At 38.6% G+C, this 26,354-nt stretch overlaps 1 protein-coding gene and 1 long non-coding RNA gene across 3 annotated transcripts in view; one reads left to right on the top strand and one right to left on the bottom strand.

Annotated features, from left to right (window-relative positions):
- LOC129059034 (uncharacterized) overlaps positions 1-17,622 on the bottom strand; it is a 38,916-nt gene extending 21,294 nt beyond the window's left edge. Inside the window, exons 1-4 of the long non-coding RNA XR_008524645.1 lie at positions 17,539-17,622; positions 11,665-11,803; positions 10,978-11,078; positions 9,053-9,150 (exon numbers count right to left, since the gene is read on the bottom strand). This is a non-coding gene — a long non-coding RNA (uncharacterized LOC129059034). The remainder of the gene's footprint in view (positions 1-9,052; positions 9,151-10,977; positions 11,079-11,664; positions 11,804-17,538) is intronic.
- Positions 14,506-26,354, top strand: part of UNC5C (unc-5 netrin receptor C) — a 396,935-nt gene continuing 385,086 nt past the window's right edge. For both annotated transcript variants that reach the window (XM_054554196.2, XM_009240201.4), the window contains exon 1: positions 14,506-18,033. In XM_054554196.2, coding sequence (XP_054410171.1) covers positions 17,910-18,033 — 124 coding nt within the window. In that variant the 5' untranslated portion in view covers positions 14,506-17,909. The remainder of the gene's footprint in view (positions 18,034-26,354) is intronic.

Genomic DNA, 26,354 nt, shown 5'->3' with positions numbered 1-26,354 from the left:
CTTATGCTTTAACTTCATGACATTGGTTTAAGAAATGATTTTTATATGACCCCAAAACACAGGCAGAAAAGCAAACATAGAGAAATAGGAACATATAAAACTAAAAAGCTCCTGTATAGCAAAAGAAACAATCAAGAGTGAAGAGAGAACATGTAAAAAGAAATAAAATATTGCAAATTCATTATGAAACAAGCAACTAATATCCAGAATATACAAGGAACGCAAACCACTCAGCAGCAAAAATTAAATAATCCAATTAAAAAATAGGCAAAGATTCTAAACAGACATTTTTCAAAAGAAGACATATAAATGATCAAGTATATGCAAAAATGCTTAACATCATTAATCATAAGAGAAATACAAATCAAAACCACAATGAGATATCATCTCATTTCAGTTAGCATATCTATCATCAAAAACACAAAAAATAACAAATGCTGGTAAGGATGCCAAGGAAAGGGAACTCTCATACACTGTTGATTGGAACGTAAGTTAGTATAGCCATTTTGAAAAACAGTATGCAGGTTTCTCAAAAAAACTAAAAATAGAACTATTGTACAATTCAGCAACCCCAATACTGAGTATTTATCTAAGGGATGAAAAATAGGAATACCAAAGAGATACCAGGACTTCTATGTTTATTGTAGCTTTATTGAATAAAGTTCAATTTTTAGTTCTATTTTTAGTTCTTAGTCTTAGTTTAGCCAAGACATGGCCTCAACCTAAATGTCCATTGCAGGTGAATGGACAAAGAAAATGAATATATGCACAATGGAATACTATTCAGCTATAAAAAATGAAATCCTATCATTTGGGGCAACATTAATTACCTGGAGGACATTATGTTAAGTCAGGCAGAAAAAAGGCAAATTATTCTCCCTTATGTGTAGGAGTGTATTAGGGCATTCTTGCATTGCTGTAAAGAAATACCTGAGACTGAATAACTTGTAAGGAAAAGAGGTTTAACTGGTTCATGGTTCTGCAGGCTGTACAAGTGTGGCACCAACATTTGGTTGGCTTGTGAAAGGGGGCTCAGGAAGCTTACAATCATGGTGGAAGGTGAAGGGGGAGCAGGCGTATCATGAGACAAAAGCAAGAACAAGACTGGGTGGTTGTGGGGAGGTGTAACAATTTACAACAACCAGATCTGGTGAGAACTCACTCATTATTCCAAGGACAGCATCAAGTCATGACCCAAACACCTCCCACGAAGCCTCACCTCCAACATTGGGGATTACAATTCAACATGAGATTTGGTCAGAGACAAGCATCCAAATTATATCAGGCAGTTTATAAAAATTTTTCTTAGAGAGGTTGAGAGTGTAATTGCGGTTATTAGAGGCTGGGAAGAGTTGCGGGGAGGAAAGTTTAGGGAGATGTTAGTTAATAAAGTTACAGCTAGACTGGAAGAATACTAGTGTTCTGTAGCACTGAAGTGTGAATATGGTTAACAATAATTTAGTGTATATTTTCAAAAAGCTAGAAGGGAGAATTGTAAAAGTTTACAACACAAGGAAATGGTAAATGTTTAAGATGATGGATATGCTAATTATCCCAATTTGATCATTACCTATTGTATACATTTATTAAAAGATCACTGTATCCCATACATATGCACAATTATTATATGTTAACTAAAAATAGAAGGAAAAATAATAAATGTGGATAAATGTTAAAAAAAAAAGAAGGAAATTATCTAGGGCTTGGATAAAAGGTAATCCAAAGAAGGTAAATGAGATCATGAACATGGCTTCCATCCCCACATTCTGGCCATTGACTATGGAAGGCATAGTTTTGCAACTGGAGGTTTGTAGAGATTTATAGAGTAAGAAGTTGGATGCACTTTTCTGCAATTGACCTTGAACGGAAAGAGATGCCCTGTGTGCCCCCCATGCATGCCAGGAGAAAATATGACATCAAAGGAGACCATCAGAGACCCAGCAGGGCATGAAGCCAAATGAGGTTTCTACAAAGTCTAAGCAGCAAATCTACCCCAGAAGAGGTGAAATTCTGTAATTTTGAAACATGACTATTTATATCCTCTTTGTATTCTGTTTTGTACCTCTTTCTAATGTAATACAGCTACTTTCGAAAATGTCATATTATCTCAACTGTTTTGAGGGAAACAGACTGCTCTCCACACTTCAGTAAGAATGGGAGAGGGTACGGATAGCCTTACAAAGAAAAACCTTCAAGAGGAAGTAAACCCTAACTGTACATGGAGACTGCAGTGGGGAATAGAAAGTTTAGGATGGCATAGGTGTTCAGAAATGTCCTCAAAACATCTACTTGCCCTATGCCTTTCAATGAGAGTGCCCTTGTAGAGGACTGATTAAACCTTGATATGTTGACCCTTCTATGAGGTAAACAGAATCAGAAAGGAGCTGGCTTTACGATGCTCACTAGAAGAGCCTACTGTTGCAAAGGCCTACACAGACAGGCCCAGCAAGTGGATCAGAAGAAATACAACACTGATTCCAACACAGAAACGTTTGCTCTCTGCTCTGTTCAAAAAGGGAAGCAAGGACTTATATGTTTACGCAATCATTTATTCCTTTAAGCATTTTATAAATATTCATTGGCCACCTCCTAAACTTTGTGTTTTGTGCCAATGGCCAGAGAAAGGCAGAGCTGCTCTGATGTGGTGCAGGGAAAGCTCAAGTCTTGCAGGGAGTTCAGACTCCCACTGCTTGCAGGAGAGGGAGCTGCCGCAGCTCTGGGTTAGTTCAGCATTCAGACATGCAGAATTCTGCAAGGCCTGTAGGTGTATGACCCTCCATATGCTAAACTTCAGACAAACCAGGGCAGACAGGAAACTGCTCTATCACTCAAAATGTTATTAACAGGTTTGGAAAAGATTTCTTCAGCTACTGAAGCCTGAGTATGAACATGAATGGTAAATATATATAGTAAAATTAGAAAAAAACAGAAGTAATTTTGCACAAGAGAAAAGAGTAAACTAAAGGGAAGATTGCAAGGTGAGGTGACATAAAAGAAAAAAATTGGACTTGGTAAGAAAAATCCTGTTTTGCACTTATTATATTCCGTGAATGATATTAGGTCATTTTATATCCATTCGTAGGGCGATGCTTCAAAACAACTCTATTTATTCCGATTTTATCATTCCCTATTTAAAGATAGGTAAACCAAAGTTTATTTAGTTGGTTTAAGTAACTTGCAGAAAATCATACAGCTAGTAAAGATCAGAAGTGGAATTGATATCACATATATTCTATTCCAGAGTTTTTCCAATATGAGCAGAAATCAGAAGAGATCATCATCTGGTGTTGAATCTGTCTCTATCTTTCTTTGGACAAGTAAATTTGGCTTTTGGGGCCTCAGTTTCCTTATCTATAAAATTGTGTTCCCTTGGGTCTCATCTTAATTATGATTGAAAAATTGATCATGCTTTGGTTCTTTACAGAACATAGGTGGAGAGAAAAAGGGCAAACATAGAAAAGGCTGAAGTCGTAGGAAGAATGGGCAGTAGAAGGATACAGAGTAAGAGGTTAAAATGTTAGAAGAGGATTGGGAATTACAAGTTGCAAGGAGGGTAAAATTTTAAGTGTATACTCTGTGTAGGTGGGTGTGTGTGTGTGTGTCACCTACATTAGTATCACCTGGAAATGCTGGAAAACTAATGACAGACAAGTACTGGTCTGAACCCCAGAAGAAAGCACTGGTTCACACACACACACACACACACACACACACACACACACACACACACACACACACACACAAACGCACGCACAAACTCTCCACATCTCCCACACACCAATTACTAATCTTGAAAATCTGGGCAGATTGCCTCCCAAGGAAAACATAAAATGCAGAGGCTACTGTTAGCCAACTGGCATTTGATCTGGTGGCCAGGCATGCATTCAGGGATAAGCTAGCTTTTCCACCCCCAGGACTGACATGGCTTCCAGCATGACTCTCATTTGCCTCAGTCCTTTTCTCTCTTCTGTTAAGTTGGCCTTCTGTATCCACAAGTTCTGCATCCACAGATTCAACCAACCACTGATGGAAAATATTTGAAAAGAAAAAAAGCAGTATAACAAAAAATACAAATTAAAAACAGTACAGTATAACAACTATTTACAGAGCATTCACATTGTATTAGGTATTATAAGTAGAGATGATTTAAGGTGTACAGAAGGATGTGCATAGGTTATATGTAAATACTATGCCACTTTGTATCAGGGACTTGAGCATCTGTGGATTTTGGTATTCTCAGGGGTCCTAGAACTAATTCCCATGGATACCCAGGGACGACTCTATAAATTCCCTTCCAGGAAACTCACAGCTGGGCTAGAAAGACTTCTGCATCTACTTATCAAAGCAGAACTTAAAACACAATCTTTTCTGTAGTGTGTGGAAAATTAATCCAATTCTGACAACTTCTTCTCTTCAGATAGTCCAAATTCATCTATTCACAACACTATCAAAACAAAGGAAATGACGTTATACTCCCAACCTCTCAAGAATAGGAACCTTCAATACCTTCAGAGGAACACAAGAAACAACCTTTGGGTGTGACAAAGGTTGTTTATGCTCCGGGAAACCCAGTTAACTGTCTGGAACTTCTCTCTGGCATCCCTTACTTGTTTGGCATTAAAAAAGTACCGGAAATTCTCAGCGTTTAGCTCCTGCTTATAAGTGAGAACATGTAATATTTGGTTTTCTGTTCCTGCACTAATCTGCTAAGGATAAGGGCCTCCAGCCCCATCCATGTACCCACAAAGGGCATAATCTAGTTCTTTTTTATGGCTGCATAGTATTCCATGGTGTATATGTACCCCATTTTCTTTATTCAGTGTACTATTGATGGGCTTTTCAATACCTGAGTGATGAAATAATCTGTACAACAACCACCCATGATACAAGCTTACCTACATAACAAACCTGCATATATACCCTCGAACTTAAAAGTTAAATCAAAATAAAACTACCTGAAATGTATAAATGTTTCAATGCTCAGACATCTGCATATAGACTTTCCCCTCTTTCTTTAGTTTAACAAGTGGATGGGAAAGTTTATAAACACATAGTACATATACTATTTTTCATGGTTGGTTTAAAGGAGTTCAAACATAATTTTGACTATAATTATTTTAAATCTCAAACCTAAATTCAATGGTTTTACTAATAATATTTGTGGATTGCTTTAATTATGTCACATATGTACGATTCATTTATTTTGTGGCCTAATACATGAAAATACAACCAAAATAAAAATTATCTTTGAATGACATTGTGGGACCTGCAATTCAGTGTCACCCATACAAATGGACATAATGTAGGATTTGAGCTATTCCAAAGTTTCTAAATGGGCCAATTTAAAGTTATTATTAAGATGCTCAGGTTTTGAAAATTATGACATAAAATGCAAGGAAGAGTAATCAGACAAGTTGCTACCAGGAAAAGCGTTCATTTTTTACTTTGCAGCTCATATCAACATCTACATGACATTCATGTATTTATAAGCTCTAAATCAGAGCTGCACAGTGGGGGCGAGGTGGGAGACTATCAGAATCACCCAGGAAGCCTTTTCAAACTACACCAGTCCTCCTCTCCCTGCAGTCCCTCCTCCCCCTGAGATTCTGCCTAGATGTGTCTCTGAACTTGAGCAACACCATCTGTTCACTTACAAAGAGGCATTTTTATCTCCAAAAGGGCAGGCTTCTGCACATGAGCCTCTAACAAGTATAGAAGGCAGGGAGGGGAAACATACATCAATAACATAATCTCCCAATTGAATGCTGACATGTTAAAAAATGGATATGTCTATAATATTTTCTAAGTGATATATTCAACCGGTTAGCCTTTGTGCTAATGAGATGAAAATTGCTATTTTAAATACACACATAGGTTAGTAAGCTTCATTCTGCAAGTTTTCCATAAATTCAGGCTTCATTCTTGGAAATTTTCATAAATGCAAGCATTTGTAGAATTAAGTAAAAGAGTGTGGCAATCTCAGCTCAGATCAACTAGTGCTATTAGAAAAGCATGGTGGGTGAGTAACATCAACTTTCCATCATAAGGAATATGAAAAGCCATTCTTATTTTACACACATTTCCCATCGGGTGAATTCCTATGACCACCATGTCACATTCCCTTGAATGTTTTCCCTCTTTAAGAAATATTGTGAACATTTGTAGATATTGTTCTATTCTGCACAGAACTGACTTTCTAGGTCTCCTTTGCTGCAAGTGTTATCTTGAGTTTGTGAACATAAGGTATAAACAGAAACACACACGCTGCTCACATTTTTATGTTATAATCACATAATTGAATCATTTTCTTCTATCATGCTTTTGCCAATTTATTTGGAATATGGAAAATGTTGAGGTTTTGAAACTAAGTATTCATAAACTATTTCATTTTGAAGAGTAAAAATATTTGTATGAATGGATGTAGCATTAGATCATTTATGAAATAAAAATACTTAAAATGTTACAAATATATAGTCATGTGTCACTTAACATCAGGGATACGTTCTGAGAAATGCATCCCTAGGTGATTTTGCCATTGTGCAAACATCATAGGGTGTCCTTAGACAAACCCAAATGAAATAGCCTACTACACACCTAGGCAATATGGCATAAGCCTATTGCTCCTAGGCTACAAGCCTGTACAGCATGTTACTGTACTGAATACTATAGGCAAATGTAACACAATGGTATTTGTGTATCTAAACATATTTAAACACAGAAAAGGTACAGTAAAAAAATATAATTGGTATAATCTTATGGGACCACTGTTGTATATACTGACTCTTGTTGACTGAAACATTGTTATGCAGTACATGACTATTTAATATAACAAGCCATTTATATCAGTGACATGACTAAAAGATTTCTGAACCATCTTTTACAAATAGGTACTTATTTAGTGGATTATAAAATAATTTTTAAAAGCTTATATTTATTAATGTTTACTCTATCCAAGCATGATTATTAGTGAAGTATGTGAATGAATTTGTTTGACCTATACAACAATATTACAAGGTAAGTGCTACTATAAAGTGGCTATTATTATCCCACTTTTATATTTTATATATCCCAATTGGGATATTTTATATCCCAATTTTATATTACTTTATATTACTATCCCACTATTATAGACAGGGACAGATAACTTATAAGCAGCTCATGAAATTTTCTGCAGTGACAAAGTAAGGGACACAGCAGGAATTAGAAGTTAGGAGGCATTTTTGCTTCAGAGTTCATGCTCTGAAACACCTGACCACTGTAGAGGTGCACTGGTGCCCCGTGGCTCATCCTTGTGTTGAGTCTTGCTAGCCCTGCAGCACATGATTACTACCCATGCCCTTGGCTTCTACCAGTGTGGAGATCAAGAAAGTTACTATGGCTTTTTAACCAGTGTTACCTCCTGTGTCCTTTTTCACTAAGGGCATTCAGGATGTCTCTGATGCAAAATTGCCTTCGATGCTCAGAATGCAGAATAGCTTCCTTTAAAAAAAAATTTTTCCAGGGCACATCATGTTGATATAAGGTGATCTCCCGCTCTTAACTTAACTGGAAGTTTCTATAATTCCTTCCCTATTAAATACACCCCATGGAGAGCAATAGAAACAAAGACTTGACTTATTTGCTCTTTGGAGCAAAGTACTGTGCTACTTTGCATTGGAGTAGGTGATGATGATTTAAATATTACTATAACACAATACAATCCTTCTTGAGAAGCTAGCTAAAAGTCTAGAATACTAACGTATATAAAAAAGCAGGCAAATCATTGCAAGGCATTTATTCTTAAAAATATCTAACTTGTAATATTTTCATAAATTATAGTGTTGGATCGCCCACTGAATCCTGCTCCATAATACCTGGCTGTTCTTGGCTAGTGGGGTAGTGGCCCTTGTGGGTGATTATCTGAACTATTGCTTCCTCACTATTTAACTTCATCTCATTCTTTGGGGACTTGTATTTCACACAGTTCTATTTAAAATACCTCTAGAAAATTCTCCCTTGAATTGTTTTACTCCTTCTTTCTTTCTCTGTATTTTATATTTGTTTTCCTCCATGTGATGACAAAAATTTATTTCCATTTTTACCTCCTTTGTTCTTTTAATTTAATTTCTTAACATACCGCAAACAAACAAAAAACAACCACGATCAACATAAGGCTAAGTTAGCACTAGTGCAACACCTATGTTAAAAAAAAAATCCTTCTATTTCCAATTGAAATTAGACATGAAACAAGAGGAGGGGTTTCACAGTTTGGAATTGTTGGAAATAACATGAAATGAACTTAGAAATCTCCTTAAAAACTTTACACTTTCCTCATCATTCTTCTTTATTTTTTCTACAAGTACAAAGATCAAATGTTTTGCTTTTGGTTTCATTTACCTATAAGTTATATTTGGATTGGATTATATATGCTGTAATAGCATTGTTTTCCACATAATGACAGATGATTAACAAGATTGTGTGGGCTGAATTCCAAACCATGATTTATGGCATGTTTCTGCAGGATAAAGCACAACACATTTCTAACAATAAAGTTATAAGTAAATTTAGAAAAAAAAGAAAGTAAAAGATTTCTAATTATAATGACTGATTTAGGTTACATACTATAAAATATTCTTATTATTTATTTATTATTTTACTTTAAGTTATTTATTTATTTTTAAAAGATTTATTGATTACCTTCTCTGTGCCAGGTAGAGTTCTAGGGACTTTGAAAAACAAATAATATGGCTATATATCCAAAATGTTGGTGAGTCATTACAGTATTTCTTGAATAAACGATTTAAAGGCCCAATGAACACCAGTAATCCTAAAAAATTAATGTGTCCCACTTGCCTTTAAATCTTATTTTTAATTCTTTAATGCCTTTTAATTAAGTTGAGGGTGGCTTACTATTACAAGTAGTTTTTCAGGGTTACATAGTTTATTCTTAATTATATCATGAATATTTAATAACATAAATTTTTCATCCTGCGTTCTGGCAGTAGTAACCACCATCCCAATTGGGCATCTTGTATGTATCCCCTTCACTCATTTTCTGCTTACTACTACTTACATCCAGGCTCTCGCTGCTTCTCATCTTGATTGTTGGAATATACTCCTAAATGGATACTTCATGATTTTTCTTCCCACATTAGTCCAGCTTGCATATTGCTGCAAGAAATGGTCATGATATTACCTCATTGCCCAAAGACCTTTGGTCACTTCCTATTCTATGCATAATGTGAGACAGACTTCCTAGCAAACCACAAAACACCTTTGAAAAAATAACTCTATCTTCCTTTCCAAGTTTTCCTGCCAGTATTTGGCTGCATCCAGATAAATTCAACTTCAGATCCCAAGCTGACACTAATTTAGTGTAGGCAAGTTAACTCAAATAAACCTCAATTTCCTCATGCTGAAAATGAGGGTAATAATGATACCATTTCCTATATAGTATTGTTGTGTGTATTAAATGAATATTTATCTCTTTATACAAAACAAGGTGTTTGAGTGTTCAAAAATGTTAACAACTATAATTTATATAATGATAATGATAAGAGCATTAAGCATGATGCTTTCTGGCCTCCAACCTAAGTCACTCAGTATTTGCTATTCCTGTGCTCCTTTTGCCTGCCGTGGCTCCAGTTCTTTCTTCTCCCCACCTCAGCAAAAGCAAATTCTATTTATCCTTCAAGACCTGGGTCTAATGTGCTTTCACTTAAGATTTCACTGATTCCTCAAGGTGAAGTAAGTGTCCTTTCCTCTCATCTCCCATAGTGATGTTTCCATAACTCTCTCACTGCACTTTTCAGAGTCAGCCTATTTAGTTCTATAGTCTGTCTTACTCTCTATTAGCTTAGTAGTACTATCAGGGAGATTGTCATTTTATTTATCTTGAGCTTAATCTGAGGACATGATTTCTCACACTAGGCACATTAGACACCTCTTGCTGCAACAGTGCTGCATAAAAAATTAACCCTGAACTCAGTAGCTGAACACAAACACCTTTTTTTTTCTTGCTCATGGGTCATTTGGTCTGATGCAACTCAGGCTCTGGGCTCCACACAGCAAGCACAAGGCTCCAGGCTGCACATCTCTCCATGTGTCTCTTATCCACCTTAGTTTGGTGGTTACGTGGAAAATGTTCTAATGTCTTAGGACTAATGGTGAGAACACATGAAAATGAGTAGAGGTATGCAATGGGAGCAACTGGCACACTGTAGCACCTGCCCAAGATCACTGGCCAAAGCAAGTCCCATGGCTAAGCTACCATCAGTGAGAGAGGAAGCCAGTACGACCCACAGTGCAGTGGGTGGTCCTGCAAGGCATAGCGCAAAGGAAATAATTGGGTGATTCTATTAACTGGAAAGGAGTAAAGAATAAAGAATACTGCAATCTATCATCCTCTGTTCGTTCTAGAGCTGCTTTTTTAAGGACAGGAGTTCCCTGTAATGGTCTTTGGAAAAGCAGGTCTGGGGCAGCGAGGAATCATTGAATAAGATTTTAGGACAGTAAAATGACAGATTTTACATTTTAGAAGGTCCTTCTGGGAGGTGTGGAGAGCATGGATTAGAATGTAAAGGCAAACTAGCTACTAAGGAAATAATTACAAGACCTCTCAGTAACAAGCAAATATATTGTGAGTCTGTAGGGCTGGTGATAATGGGATAGATCCTATAGCCCTTTAAGTAGTGAAATTGGATGGATTTATGAAATAGTAATTGAATAGGTGATGTGGGCAAAGGAGGGAGATACTGAGAGTAGCTCCAAAGGTTATACTAGGGTGGTATCATTCATGTATAGAAAGCTACATCACTAATACTATTCTTCAGATGATTATGTAAATTAAGTACAATAGACAATATAGAGCATATCTTACCATAATGACATCTTCAGTATAGACATATTACAAAGCACTTTCACACACCTTTTACAGGCACAGGAACTTTGTGCATTCGTATTGTTACCATTTCTTATAACAAAGTGCAAAGAACTTACAGGGATTTCTGAGCAAATAACTTAGACAAATGGAGACTTAAATTCATGTTTCCTGATCCAGAGTCTTCCCACCATTCCATTATGTATTTTATTTCTTCCATCTGTAAAATGAGAAAAATGACTATGGTCTAACTTGGCAGATAAATTTAAAATAAAATGAGATATTAGAAAAGCTCTGGTAAGCAATAATTATAATCTCTATCTCCAGTAATACTCTTCTAAATTAGATATTCTATTATTTTCCTTATAGTTTTTATTGACCTTTTCATTGTTTCCTCCCTCTAATAGCAGTTACAACATGCTACACCAATGCAGAAATCACACTGGATTTTATTTATCTCTTCCTTTATTTCTTCTTTTTGTCTTTCTTCTTTCCCTTTCTTCTTTTGTCCCCTGCATCCTTTCTTCTTTTTGTCTTTCTTCTTTCCCTTTCTTCTTTTGTCCCCTGCATCCTTTCTTCTTTTCTCCCTTTCCTTTCTTTTTTCTCCATCTTTCCTGTTATCTTTCTTTATTTTTTGCTTTGTTTCTTTTTTATAAACATTATTTCTACAGTCCAACTATAAACTCCATGAAACTCTACCTCAATGCTACACAATTTCCAAAAGTTCAGTAAATGCACTTTAATGAACTGAATAATGGAGTCCTTTCCATCTTTCTATTTCCCAATGTGATAGAAAACACACTCACCCTTCCCCTATTTTGGAGACTCCAGAGACTGAGGCAAGAGGATCACTTGAGGCCAGGAGTTCACGGCTGTCATGCCCTATAATTGCACCTGTGAATAGCCAGTGAACTCCAGCCTGGGCAACATAGCAAGACTCCATCTCTAAAAAAAGAAAAAAGAAAAAGAAAACACTTTCCTCCCTTTTCTCCTTTTTTTCTCAACCAACTATAGAACTATTTTTCATTTACCTGTAATTCTTCAAATACACCCTCAAATGCCCTGTCTTAATGTCTTTCTTTCTGTGCCTTCCCCTTGTTCCTCCTCTCCAACAGAGTTGTGTCCAACTCAGATGATCTGGCCAACATGCAAAACACCCTTCTCCTTATCTACCATTTGTGATTGATCTTAGGGGGCTATTTGACAGACCGTCAAGGAAATGGAAACTACTTGGGTTGAGGGCTTCCAGAAAAGTTATTTGGAAGGCATCTAGGCTAGTTGCAGCCCCTCAGGCCTGTTCCACATTCTTCTGCCTGAAAAGTGAAACATGACTCCTGGAGGTGGAAAAGCTATCAAGCAACTGTGAGAATGAAAGCTGTACATTCTAGAGCATGGAGCCAAGCCATGAAAAGAGCATAACTGAGCTTCCACAGTGGCCATGTACTGTCTACTCCCAGGTTCCTTATCGTTAGAGATAAATACACCCATTGTGTGAAGCATAGTATTGCTGATACACAAGTGTGTGTCTTACTTTTAGGTAAATCTTCCCAGGCTCCCATATCCTTATATTCCCACAACATTTTTGTGTTTATTTAAAATCCTTTTGTTTATTCATTTATATTGCCTGTTCGATTCTGAGCCATTGCTATGCAAGGACAATACCTCATGTATATTTTTCCCTAGGGATCCTAGAGTGGAACCACAATATAATAGGGGGGAAGTGAAAGTTTTCTGAATTGAATTGGACTTAATTCTTCCAGTCAGTTAATGGGAAAAGCAATCTACAGGGGGCTGGCTGCTCTTCAGCTCTTCTTAACTAGTGCTCTTCTTTTGCTACAGTGATGTGTTGTTGCACAAAAGCCTGGAGAACTCATCCTGCCTCATATACCACAGAATACGGATTTGTTATTTTGTCTGCCCTACATCCATTCTCTTTGGCATCTTTTTTTTGTATTAATCATTTTCCATTGTATCCTTTTGGAGAACCCCTTATCCCCATTTTCAATCCAAGTTTCCAGTTGGCAAATATTGGCACATGACCCAGGCCTTGCCATTCAGTATATGCCAAACATCTGGCCATGGTAATTGCCTCAGTTGTGAGTATGTGGCCCAAGATAGGCCAGGGCCATAATTCTGTATTTATTTTTTGCCATTTGGAAACGAGTGTGCTTTGTGTTGAGATTGACAATGATAAAGACAATGTAAACCTGGAGCTGCTGGGAATCCCAGGATGGAGATCGTAAGTCTGTGAATGAAACCAAAACAGAGGAGAGCATAACCAAGATATTGAGGGTGGGGGAAGTACTAAGTCCCATGAGTGATATTTAAATTCATGGGTCTAGGACATGATCCCTCAAATCAGACTGTCGCTAGTAAATACTAACTGTGTGTGACCTTGGGCAAAGTTACATAACCACTCTGTTTCCTCATTTATGAAACGGAGATAATAATGGCACTTTCATTCAGTTATGATGATTAAATGAGATAGCACATGTGAAGAGCTTAGAAAGTTCCTGACACAGAGTGAGTGACAGTAAATGGTATCTATTATTAAATAGATATTTCTTATCCATAGTTTTTGAGTTATGTACAGTGATAAATTATCTTTTTGCTTAAGCTGGTTCAAGTTGGGTTTCTTTCACTTGCGACCAAATGGGTCTTATCTAATACAATTAATAAAAAGCATAAAGCCCTAGAGAGTTTTGGTTTATGACAAGTTAAATCTCTTTCTCTGGGCTAAGGCAGGGAAGGAGGATTGAATCAACTGAATCTAGACCATCTGGCTCTCCTTCGTTGATGTCTATCAGTAACATCATGTGAGGTCTCTGAACTCCCAACTCGTAGGAAAGGAGTTTTCCTCATCACCATCCTATTTATTCACTAAAATCCTCTTTCTCCTATGTTGCCAGTTAATGCAGTTAATAATATCCCTGGTATGAAGATTTATTTTTAAAAGTACACAAAAAATATAAAAAGTGAGGAATCAAACATATAAGGAGAGAGATAAAACGAAAGAAAATATTTCCATAATTAAAATATATGATCAGTTGTTTTTGATTTAAGCTTTAAACTGGAAACTTTTTCAGTACTAGTTCCGTGTAAATGATATTATTACTAAGCAGCCTACATGCTAAATAGCATACTTTTCTTGGTGTAGATTTCTGGAGGGATATGCAGGGGATTTGCATGCTTAATTCCCATTAGCACCTGTCACTGGGATTTATTATCCCAGAGTTAATTCTCCACTCACTGCAGCCAAGAAAAAGAAAGCCCTTGTATATGGATTTAAATGAAGCTTTTCATTTTTCAAGATGAGATGAATTTCCTGTCTGTTACTTAAACACCTGCAGTATTCCAACCCTAAAAAGTCAAATTCCAATAAATTTTTGGTGAAAATTTGTCAAAACTTGATTTTATTCAACAACTAGAAAAGCCTACTCATAATTTGATAACTTGGGAGGCTGAAGAGGAGAGGAAGAAGGTTTAATGAAGGACTTAGCTCAATTTTAAATCCATTGGTTCTGATTCAATCCATTCAATATTTGGTAAGTATTTATTGATCACCTATTATGTACAAGGTATTGTTCCAGGTTCTGGGTATAGAGCACTGAATGTATTAGAAAAAAATTCCTCCCCTGAGAAGCATATATTTTATTGGCAACTGTATATATATATAGATATATATATACACACACACACACACACACACACACTTATATATACACATATATGTACATATATAAAGTAAGTGTTATATGCAAAATCAAAGCCGGCAAATGATATTTTGGATGATAGATTGTTGCTATTTTAGGTAACTTGGTCAGTGAATGCCTCCCTAAGCAGTGTCATTTGAACCCAGATCTCGGTGACTTTAGTAAGCCTATTCTCAGGAGCCTATAAAACACTATTATTTCTCTCATGAGGAAAAAATGTGATGATCAACAAAAGTAGTCAGGATGTTAATCCACAAGACAAGTTCCATCTGTACTTGTAGATAGCAGGAAACTTGCCTGCTGTGTAAAGCTGATGTATTGCTGGTGTTTTTCCTGTCCTTTGTGTGGTGCTCTCACTGTCTTCCCCCTTTTCCACCTCATTATTCTATACCACTTCTCAAACCATTCTCCTGCCATCTTTAGGCTGAATTTCAGTATTTAACTACATTTCCTCTTTTAATCTCTTATTCTTTATTTTAAGGAACTAATTGCATGTGGTATCTGTCACTGAGTACCTCAATACCCCAAACAGGAGTAGGCAACAATTTCAACCTTCTTTAGCTGTCCTAGACTTTGAGGAGTCTTCCCCATTGAGCTTTTTTGGCAGGAAATCAATCAATATTGATTGAGTACCAACTATATATCAGGCTCAGTTTAGGAGCTGTGGTTGAAATAATGAACAAAGGCAAAATCTCTGTCTTAAAAGAGTTAAATTCTAATCTAAGAAGACAGGCAATAAAATTGTAAATAAATAAACAAATAACTTTTGGATGTTGTTAATGTGATGGTGAGTATGTGTGGAGATTTCTTAGTATTTAAGCTGTTGTCCTTCTTAGTAAAATTGTACATATAAATATAAAGTATAATAATCCCTTGTGAAGTCATTCTCAAAATACTTGACAAGTTATTAGTGGCCTCGATACACCATAAAATATGGTAGCTGCTGGCCACATGTGACTATTTAAATTAAAATTAAATAAAAATTTCCAATTCACACTAGCCACATTGCAAGTAGCCACATGTATCTCATAACTATGACTTCAGAAAGCACAAATATGAACATGTTCTTCATTGCAGAAATTTCTGCTGAACAGCACTGGTCTAGATAGCATGAGGCTAATGGGAATTCTTCATCAATGGTAAGACCAGCAGTTTACAATTTTGGTGTCAGGCATTTTACGTATGTTTAACTTACATAATCCTCAAATAACCCTATGAGATAGTTCCTGTTACTAGACCCATCTTACAAATTAGGGAAGAGAGGCACCTAGCTTTAATGTTCAATATCAGTCAAGTAATAAGAAATGCTAAGAACTGAAGGCAGACAGTCTGGTGCCAGCACCTACCCTATTGTCAAATATCTTGATGTCTTGGTATGGAGAAGATGAAGAGAGTGAAGAAGGGTTTTGTGTGGTGGACAGAGTCTCCACAGAAATAAGAATTGGCCAGTTTTGTCAATGTCTTTGGCAAATACTACCTTTTTGGATCTCCCTGATTCATCCAAGATAGGTCTTATTGCCTAGACGGATGGGGCTGTGCAGGCAGAATCATAGAATGTTAGAACTTAAGAGAACTTTGAAACTATCAAAATATTTCACAAATGAAGAAACTGAGACATTCACAGGTTACCTGACTTACCCAGGGTAACAGAGTAGTTATGACCACAGCCAAAATTAGACCTCATGTTTCCTGCGTGTGTGTGTGCGTGCATGTGTGTTTACACATGGCCCCCTTGGCTCCAAGAGCATAAAATTCCCTGATGTATTATTAGTTTAAAGACATGCTAATCTTGGGAAGTGGTTTTCTTTTTCCCAAAATGCTGTCTGTGTCTGTGTGTTGACCTTTTAATAAATTCACTTTCCTTTTGTCTAGTCTTTCCTTATTTTACCCACCCAATCTTGCATCCCTCCATCATGACCACAGGGATTCACAACCCACCTACGTAGACAATTATTTCCTGTAGAAAGGTAAACAAATTCATAGCAGCTCGAGTTCTTACACACACTATTAGAAATTTGAAAAACATGTTATAGGCTCCACCATTACTTTGAGTATCTACAAATTTTGCTTTGCATTTTTTTTTTTTTTTCTAAGAGAGTTTCTCCCGGTATCGCCTCACCACCCTTGTCAGCCACCAAGATGCACGCAAAGAAAGCACTGTTGCAGAATGAGTTTTCGTCGAGCTTTTAGTTTCTGTTCCACTGCAAAGGGGTCATACGCGCTCAGAACATAAAGCAGTCTGACTGGCGCTGACAACCCCAGGACAGCAGCCTGCTGGGGCACTGCAAAAGCTTCATGCCTTCTTCCCCAACCAAGAAGGGCTTCAGTTCGAGCCCGCACCGGCTTCGTCAACCGCGAGACCCGAAGTCGTAGAGCGAGTCCAGTCCTAGGGAATCCGGCTCAGGCTTTGCCGGCGCGGCGAAGAAGGCGGCAGGCAGCAGGCTGAGCTCCACTGGACACAGCCTAGTGGCCCGGGGCGCGCCCGCTGCACTCCCGGCGTCCAGGTCTGGCGCACCGCGGGAGGCAGGCGCGCTGCCACTCTCGTCAGGCGCGCTGCCACTCTCCGCAGCCGCTTCGTCCCCTGGTCTCTCTCGCCTCGGCTTCAGCGGGCAAACCCACAGCTGGTCTCCACCTTCCGCCCTGGGCGCTGATCTCCCTGCAATCCTTGCTTACATAAGGCGGGCGGGCGTGCTCCCGCCCCCGGTTACCCCCCAGAGGAGTTGTGCTGCGCCCTCTACGCCTCCTTGACGAGCGCCTTCGCGCACCCGTGCGCCCTACTCTAGGATGTGAACCTCCTTGGCCACCCAGCAGCGACAGCCGGGACATCTCTCCGCCGGCGTGAGAACACTGAGATTGGAGACCAGAGCGCCTGACGGTGCCCAAGCTTCCTCCCTCCGTTCCCTCCTCCTCCAACTCCCCCCACTTCAAACCCCACCCCCACCCCCGGTGTCTGTGTGTGTTCCTCACAGGCGAGGGGACCCGGAGAGCAGTCCAGACTTCGGCGTGCGGCAGAGCTGCGGCTGCTCCTGCTGCTGGGGCGAGCGGCGGAGGTGGCCGCCTTGCGCCTCCCTGGACTTTCCAAGTGGGGGCAGAGCAGTCGCTCGCGGGAGACGTCAGTTAGAAGGCATTGGGAAAGAGGGACCTTCAAACTCCTCCTCGGCGTCTCCTCTCCTCCCCCTTTTGGCCCCTGCCCTTGGAGAAAGTGGAGTGTGGCGCTTGGTTGTCGTTATTTCTTCGGACTGCTTCGCGGTGCACGGATTCAGCTTCTGCCCAGTGGGGCTTTCAGCTGTTTGCGCGTCTCTCTGTTCCCCCCCTCCCCCGGCACACCTCTGTCTACGATGAGGAAAGGTCTGCGGGCGACAGCGGCCCGCTGCGGACTGGGACTGGGATACTTGCTGCAAATGCTCGTGCTACCTGCCCTGGCCCTGCTCAGCGCCAGCGGCACTGGCTCCGCCGCCCAAGGTAAGGGGGTCCGCCAGGCTCTGCGGCCACCTCCCTTAGCTTCTTCCTTCCCTCCTTCCTCTCCACCTCCCCAGTTCTCTTGACTTCCTCAATTTGCCTCGTTGCTCTCAACTGGAAACCACTCTAAATTCCACTTTCCCAACTAGTCAAGAAGCTTTTATTATTATTATTATTATTTTATTATTATTATCATTATTATTATTATTATTGTTTATGTTTAATCTATTTTCCGAGATGGGCACGAATGGACTGGGGACGAACGGGGTGTGGACACGCATCCGATCCGTCTCCATACGTGTGGGAGCCTGGAGTGTCTTGTGCCCTTTCAGCTCCGCACGCGCACGTCGTTGTATATCGTACACACAGAGGTTTGGAAAGACTCTCGGTGCGGGTCGCTGTGTGACATACCGTAGATGCACCCCGAAGCGCATGATGCGCAGAGGCTCCCCGCGCTGTGCCAAGACTGGGGTAGCAGGATCTTCACTGAGTCTCTGAGCACACTAGACCCCGAAGGGCGCTCAGCTAAGGAAATGTGTCCATTACTGTCAAGGACTCAAAAGCACCCGTCCCCCTCGCCTGCTGCTTCAGGTGCTGTGGAAATACACAGCTCACCCGAATCCGCGTACCTGGCTGCAGGCAGGCCCGGGATGTGCATGCCTCTGCACTCACACATACCCCGCTTCATGCCTGCCTCCCACCAGGGGATGTAGAAATGAAAATCCCGGAGCTCTGGGGGAACCGGCTGCTTGTTCAAACCAAATCCGAAACTCCCCTGGGTAGTCGACCAGTTTATAACTCTGACATTTTAATTTAACGCCTGTGAACTTTAACATAAGTGACCGGGGCCCTGGGCGAAGCCCGGTTGGGAAGAGTGTGGCCGGGAGTTGGGGATGGGTAAGGGAGGAGGGGAGGCTCCGGAGCTGATCGCCCGGCTCCCTTCTTGTCCCCCTAGTTTGAAGTGTTAGCAGCAGCTCCCAGCCTTCCAAGCCGGGAAAGCTGACTGGAAGGGAGCGGAGAAGAAAGAACCAAGGCTGTCCCCTCCGAGGTCTCTTTCGGGTCACCTGGGCCCCAAAACTTCTGGGCAAGCCCGGCTCCTACTTGGATCTCTTAGCCCAGTTCAGTGGTGATAGCCGGCTCAGGCGAGGCAGCTCAGCTTTTCCTGAAAGAGGAGAGGATGAAGGAAGCTCATGCAGCATTCAGAGGCAATTCAGGGATTCTCCCTTCACTCTCGGTTACTCTTCCTTCCAAATTTGGAGAGTAAAGGGAGGCTCTACGGTAGCCCCAACTCCCCAGGTGATGTTCAGACACCCTAGGGTTTCCGGACAGCATTCCCTCTGATCTTAGAGAGGCGCTGGGGGTGGGGGTGGGGGTGTTGGAAGTGGAGGAGAGCGCCTAGCATAGGAGTGTGGTCTGGGTGGAGAGGTAAGTGATTAGCAAGGCTTTGTGAATTAGCGATAGCTTCTTCGGGAGTAAATTTTCCTGCTGCCCTGCTAAGTGGCCCTGCTCATAAATCCTTCCTTCCCTTCTCGCCAGATGCCTCCCATCCCTGAGGTTCTGCTCTGGTTTTCTTATGCACACCTCCAGAGTTCATCTGTCTGTCTATTTAAAAAGGAATCTCCACCGAGAATCATAGCTTGTGGATTTCCTAAAATTGATAAGAAGTTCTCAGGGCGCTAGCCAAGGGTGCTTAGAGGGAGGCGTTTGGAAGCTTGAGTGAACAACCTGATGAATAGTCGTGGAATCAACCGCGCGACTCCCTGTAGAATTCGCCAGCTGTTATTGGGCACACAAAGGACTGAGCCATGGAGGTGGGTGGCGGGAGAGGGGGACGGGACAGGGTGGGAGAACTGTTTGGGAAAAGGACAAGTTAAAGTCCCCAAAGATGCCAAACAAGAGATAGGATTCCCGCTGAGAGCTTACAATAACCAAATTAAAAAGACAGGGTAGAAAAAGGATCAATAAAGATAATCAAACAGAAGATTGTAAATGGATTAATATTGAAAGAAGAAGGGAGAAGAGATTTAAAAGAAAAGATGCTTGGGATAGACTGTTTTTCTCTTGCACTTTTTATAGAGTAGGCAAGTTAAAGATTGGGGACTGATTCTCATCTTAAGTGGAAAAAGAAAATGTACTCTGTTGGGTGTGTGCATTTCACTGCAGTTCTTGTCTATTTCATTTATTTAGTTCCTTCAGTTTTTGATCAGTAAAATTTTTGTTTGAATCTTACGGTCTGTAAAATGCACTATTCCAACACTTTTATCTTTGTTATCCTCCATGTTCCAGGGATACCAGCTCTTCCTGTGTTGTCTGTTAGTTATCAAAGGAAGGATAAAGCACCAAACTCCACTATCAGCTACTACCTTCATCACTGCAGTACATTACCCCATCCTGTTTATCTTGAGCCACTATTAACACTTTCCTCGCAGAATCACACATTTTATAAATGGTCTGATAGTCAGACCTCCTTTTCCTTCTTATTCTTCTTCTTTCTCCTTTCCTTGGACTAGAACACTAACCCATACCCTCAAGGTATGATTTCTTTGTAGTGATGACTTAAAGATCCAAATGAACTATTTCTTATTAATGAAAGTCCAAGAGCAATTAACATAGGAAAGTTAATTTAAGTACTTTACAATGTGGATGAGGTTTTTATTCTGTTGTTGAAGTACTGCAAAAATTAGAAGTATGTATATATCTTCAGAGATAATCAAGGAAACAGCAGATATTTAAGATAAAACGTAGAATAGGCATTATTTGTGAGTGTACTGAGTTTTGTAACTGTGGTTTAGACAGCAGTCATTTTAAATAGGTCCTTGGGAAATTCTCTAGGCTGTAGGCAACAACTTTCTCCTTTCTGGCTATGCCCTAATTGTTTCATTCAGGATTTCTGGGAACTCCTAGCTCCAGGGAATTTGCAGTGTTTGTGACTTCCAAGAATGAAAGATTTTACTAGTAAAAGGCAGCGTGTGTGTGTGTGTGTGTGTGTGTGTGTGTGTGTGTGTGATCAGTGTGCTTCTGAATTAGGACCCTCCTGGTTTATAAATGCATTTTATCTGGGCTACACAGCATTGATATGCTGCTTATCTAGCACCAACTAGTGTTATGAGTGTTAACACCACCAAACTCAGGACAAAAAATACTGAAGTCTCTAATCAGATTGGGATAATTTCCTATTATCTTAATTCATAGTTTTTTTTTAAAATATATGTCTTCCTACAAAAGAGTAAAAATTCCTTTATGCATGTTTGCATATTGGTGTGGTACAAATAGACAGTCAACAGTGAAGACAACTAAAGTTCATTACAATTCTATCGTATACTTTTTCATTGTAGGAGTACAGAAAGTTTATGAATTCACATTAGGAATATGCAATAAGGAAAAGTAGGCTAGTTTACTTCTGTTTAGAAAAATAATTTTGTATATTCTAGCTTAGGGAATGCTTAAAAGCTTCAAAGAATAAACTTTTCAAACACTTGCAAAGAATTAGGAATCATTAGATTATAACTGACATTTATTGACTCCCTGGACTCCTGTATTCTGGATACTGAAGGTAAAGAGTTAAATAAGACAGGGTCCTCAAACGCCTCCTATTGTAGTTTGGAGCTGGTTGTCCTAGTCAGAATTCGTATGGATCTATTTTAAGCAACCCCCCCAAGGACATGAACAAGGCATGAGCTCTACTAAGCAAACCCTGTTAGCTTATTTAGAATTATTGTTGAGACTTAAACATAACTGTTCTCTAATGTATGCTAGGTTCTCCAATTAGTGCAAACAGCAAGTGTGCTCTATTAGGCCTTAACTGCGTTTAGCACTTTTCTGATTTAGGTCATGGCTTTGCAGGAGCAGCAGAGGGAGTCACTCTCAGAAGAAACATTAAAATTACAGGCTGCAACCACTTCAGGAAGATAATGGGGAAAATTGTGGGGGTTGAGATTGAGCCAGTGCTATTGCCTTGAAGTTTTAGCCTACATATTTTTTTAGTTTGACTTTTATATTTGTGGCAGTTAAAAACAAACCTGTTCACATTTCCTCACAAATTAGAAACAATGGCTTCTTTGGATACAGTATGGTATTAGAAGTAAAGTTCTTAAACAATTATTGTGCCCTCATATTGCATCCCAGACTGACTGCTATTTGTTAGAAACAGAATGTAACCAGGCAGTTTTAGCCCTACAGGAAGACAGAAGTAGAACCATGGAATTCTAATTCACCTTCTTAAGTATAAAAGCGGACACAGGTATAGTACTTTCTGGATTCAGACATCCGAAGATAGTAAACATAGGTGAAGCTAGGATTCTAATGTGAGTGGTGGTGGGGGGGTTCTAAAATTTCTGCACAGAAGAACTTGGGAGCAATGATTTGGCTGGAAGTTGTATGTTCTTGAAACAAAGTTTGCATTGCAACAGCATTTTACTTAGATTTAATGCAAGTTTCATCTGGCTTTGGGGAGGCACAAGCTGTTAGTGGTGTATGCCCATTCTGTCAGTTAACATAATAATTACCAATGCTTCATAATACTGCTTCCAGCACCTCCAGCTGTGTGACTATGAGCAAGATATTTAACGTTCCGTGCCTTAGTTTCCTCACATGTAAAAATGAGGATAATATATACTACAGGTTACAATTAGAGCTTTTAGCCCATAGAAATAAAGTATTATTCCTTGACTTCCAATTCTACAAACCATTGGCAAAGAAATTTAGATGTAAAAGAAACTAAAGGTCAATAATTTTGAACTCAGAGTGATGATAGCTGCTGATGCTGCTTCCCCAAAAGCAAGAAATGGAGCTGTCTGAAGAGATGCTGCAGAGTAGATCATTGTAAACTCCTGGACAGAGTACAGTTCTCTGAACAGCCTGTGGGAATCTCATTCCCTTCCACAGCCTCTTTTCTTCCCTTCCGTCCTCTCTGGGAAAATTAACCTAATATTAGTTCTAAAAATGCCATGTTAAGTCACTGCCAGTTAAGTCCTTGCAAGAAGCTCGTCCTTGACTTTCTATTTTCTCAAGGAATACTGAAAGATGACTTTTCATAAATCCATGAACACTATTACAGAAAAAAGGTACACCCTAGGATTTCTGATAAGGGTTTGGGGAAAATCAGACCTTTATGTGAATGTGGACAGTTTTTCTTTAAAAGAAATGGACACAAGTATATACTTTAAAGAACATAATTGGTTTTCTGTTCAAACAAAATAAACATAAAAATAGGTCAACATGAAGGCAAAGAAAATACACCAGAACTTTCATTTATTCAAACTATATTTGCAATAGGAAGTTTTGTTATCCTAATTTAAAACAGCATAGATAATCTAGATGACATATATTGCGGTGAAATATTTGCATTTAATTCTTATTGTTTAATGGTTATTGTCATTCTTTTCATGTTTGGAGCAGATGTTTTCTGTCAGACTTTTGAGATAAAATAAGAGATTTGTAGGGCATTTTATATTACTTACGGTTTAGATTTTTCTCCTAAAAAATTATCATTCTGCTTCTATTATTTGTTCTGGTTCTGCACTCTTTCTTTTTTAACCTGATTTCTTAAATCTATGTATGGATGCTTCTTTGGTTTCATTTCTTACTTGGATTTGTTATTGCTTATGTATTTGTGGAGGAGGGCTACATGAATATGAGACCTTTGGTATTATTCCAGTATCTCTTAGCTCAAGGATGTTTTACTCACAGAAACTTGGTGCTGTTTTTTAATGCTACTTTGAAGTAGAGTAAGTTTGCCTTGAGCGATATTCAAACACTAGTGTTTCCCTTTTTTCTAGTTTTAAAAAAAGAAACTCAGTAATGGGATAATTTATAGTTTCTCTTATTTTAAATATTTGTTATTTTCAAACTTATGGAGATTTTAATAAAAACATTTTATAGTAATACTTTTATGAGCTAACAAGATCAGAAATAGAAAACTTTTTTTTTAAATCCTGTCTACCTGTATGGAGCCACCAAAAGAATTTCTGCCTTTTCATGAAAACCCAAAACATATATCATGTTGCAGATATTTAGACTCTTTATGAACAATATGTTTGAAAATATTGAGCTGAAATTTCAGAATTAAAAAAATAGTTTTGTGTTGAAGTTGTACTGTGGTTTTTCGTTTTGAGCATTGCTGCTCCCCAAAACGTTGCTCATATATAATGAGATTTTGAAATACACAGAAGAATGTTTCCAGATTTTATAAGTACTTAAAACATACCTCCCCTTCTACATGGAGTATATAGTGTTAAAGTTGCCATGACATTAATTAAGTTGAAGTTATAATTTAGAAAATGAGCTATAGCTTTGAAAGTGCCAAATACGCAGATATTTGTCCTCAGGTCAGTATATATTTTACTAGCAATGAGCAGTGATTCAAAAGTGTTTTGTGTGGCAAAAGTGAAGTACAATATCTGAAAACCCCCATGTTTGGAGAATACCCTCTTTTAGTTAAATAACTAAACACATCTCATTGCCAACGTGGCAGTGGAATGTGAGAGTGAGGGGAGCCCGGTAAAACTTCATTATATAGCTATGCCTGTTAGAGTTCTTATTTTAAATACCAGGGCTCACAATAATCATATTAACAGATGATATTGATTTCTCAGATTTAACACCAGAGTTACCAGTCTTACTTATTTTAAAATGTTGTGAGGATAGGGGGTTTTACCTTCATTAATCATGTTGTCATGTGGATCCTGTGGCTAGTTTCATTTCTCAGCAATTACGAGAGCTATAAAAATGCCTCATGTAGATGACCATGGATTATATCCTCTTCTAACTGATGATATGAAACAACAGAAACTCCCTCAGCATTCTTAACAAGTTCATTGATGCATGCTAACATTTCTCAGTTTTAGTCAATCTCTTAATTGATTATTTAATCATGGACTGCTTGAACTCTATTCTTATTTATTGTTTTTTCTCTTTTTATTTCTGTTCAGAAGAACCACCTTGTATGTGGATATTTCTTTCCAATAAAAACAGAATAGTGCTTGTTTATTAAAATGTATCTACAGTCCAGTTGTAAGGGATATATCCATAAATAGAAATATATCCATAAATAGAAATGCAGGTTTTCTCCAAATTAAAAAAACCTTAGAGTATATAATAATATAAAATATAAAAATGTAGTACAGAAGTAAAGCACAGCATTTGTAGATAAAAGTGATCATTTTAAATTAATTCATAAAATACATTCTCTTAGATAATAGAAGTTTAGTGCAATCTAATGGGGTATGTGATATAAAAGTATCCACTTATAATTACAAGCAAAAGAATTTCATGTGCAGCAGTCCTCCCTTAAATGCAGGAGATATTTTCCAAGACCCCCAATGGATGCCTGAAACTACAGATAGTATGGAACTCCCATATACACTGCTTTTTTTCATCTGATAACCAAGATAACTACTAAGTGACTACCAGGCAGGGAGTCTATACAGCATGGGTACATTGGATGAAGGAGTGATTCATGTCTGAGAGATTTTGTCACGCTACTCAGAGCTCCATGCAGTTTAAAACTTACGAATTGTTTATTTCTGAAATTTTCCATTTAATATTTTTGGACCACAGTTGACCTCAGGTAATTGAAACTGCAGATAGTGAACCGCAGAGAAGCAGGGGGACTACTTTACCTTTACTAAAGGTAAAAGGAGCAATTTGGGACTCTTCTATTCTCTATGAATTTGCATATTTGTTACTTGTATTCAAATTCAATATTTTAAATATTTCTAATATCTTTTTGGAATTTCATATGGCCTTAAAAACCCTTTGAAGAATTAGATCAAAGATTATATTTTAGCCAGTGGTATTCCGTAACTTTTATAGAAACTAAAAATGATAGTGACAAGAGCGCTATGTTATTATACACGATTTTTGGAGATCTGTGTTATTACTAATCAAAATCAAACAAGTAACCAAATTATTACCACAACAAAAACTTCATGATTGGAAATACAGAGTAAATAATGGTAATTTCACTTTGAGCTGTATGTCTATGTGAAATACATTGACATTCGAATTTCACTTTTGATTAAGGGAAAATGATATATTTTATCTCATCGAATAAAGTGTTCGGCAAATATACACATTGTAGCCGCCTAGTGGAAGTGCTCAAGTTTAGCAAGCAGCAATCTTGAAGTCATTCTAAATGAAACATTGATTATGGTGCCTGTCATTTTATTTAGCAACTTTCCTTTTTCCTTCTGGATCTCCTCCGTAAGATGATGAAAGAATAAAGCTTAAAAATGTGTTAGGGATCAAATTCAAGGATTGAAGGAGGCTCAGACATTCCCCGCCCTGCCTCCCACAGCCATCACCCACAGAGCACGCAGGGTGGT

Source organism: Pongo abelii, chromosome 3 (genome assembly GCF_028885655.2).
Source record: "Pongo abelii isolate AG06213 chromosome 3, NHGRI_mPonAbe1-v2.0_pri, whole genome shotgun sequence".
NCBI lineage: Eukaryota > Metazoa > Chordata > Mammalia > Primates > Hominidae > Pongo > Pongo abelii.
This window is presented reverse-complemented; position numbering and strand designations above follow the sequence as displayed.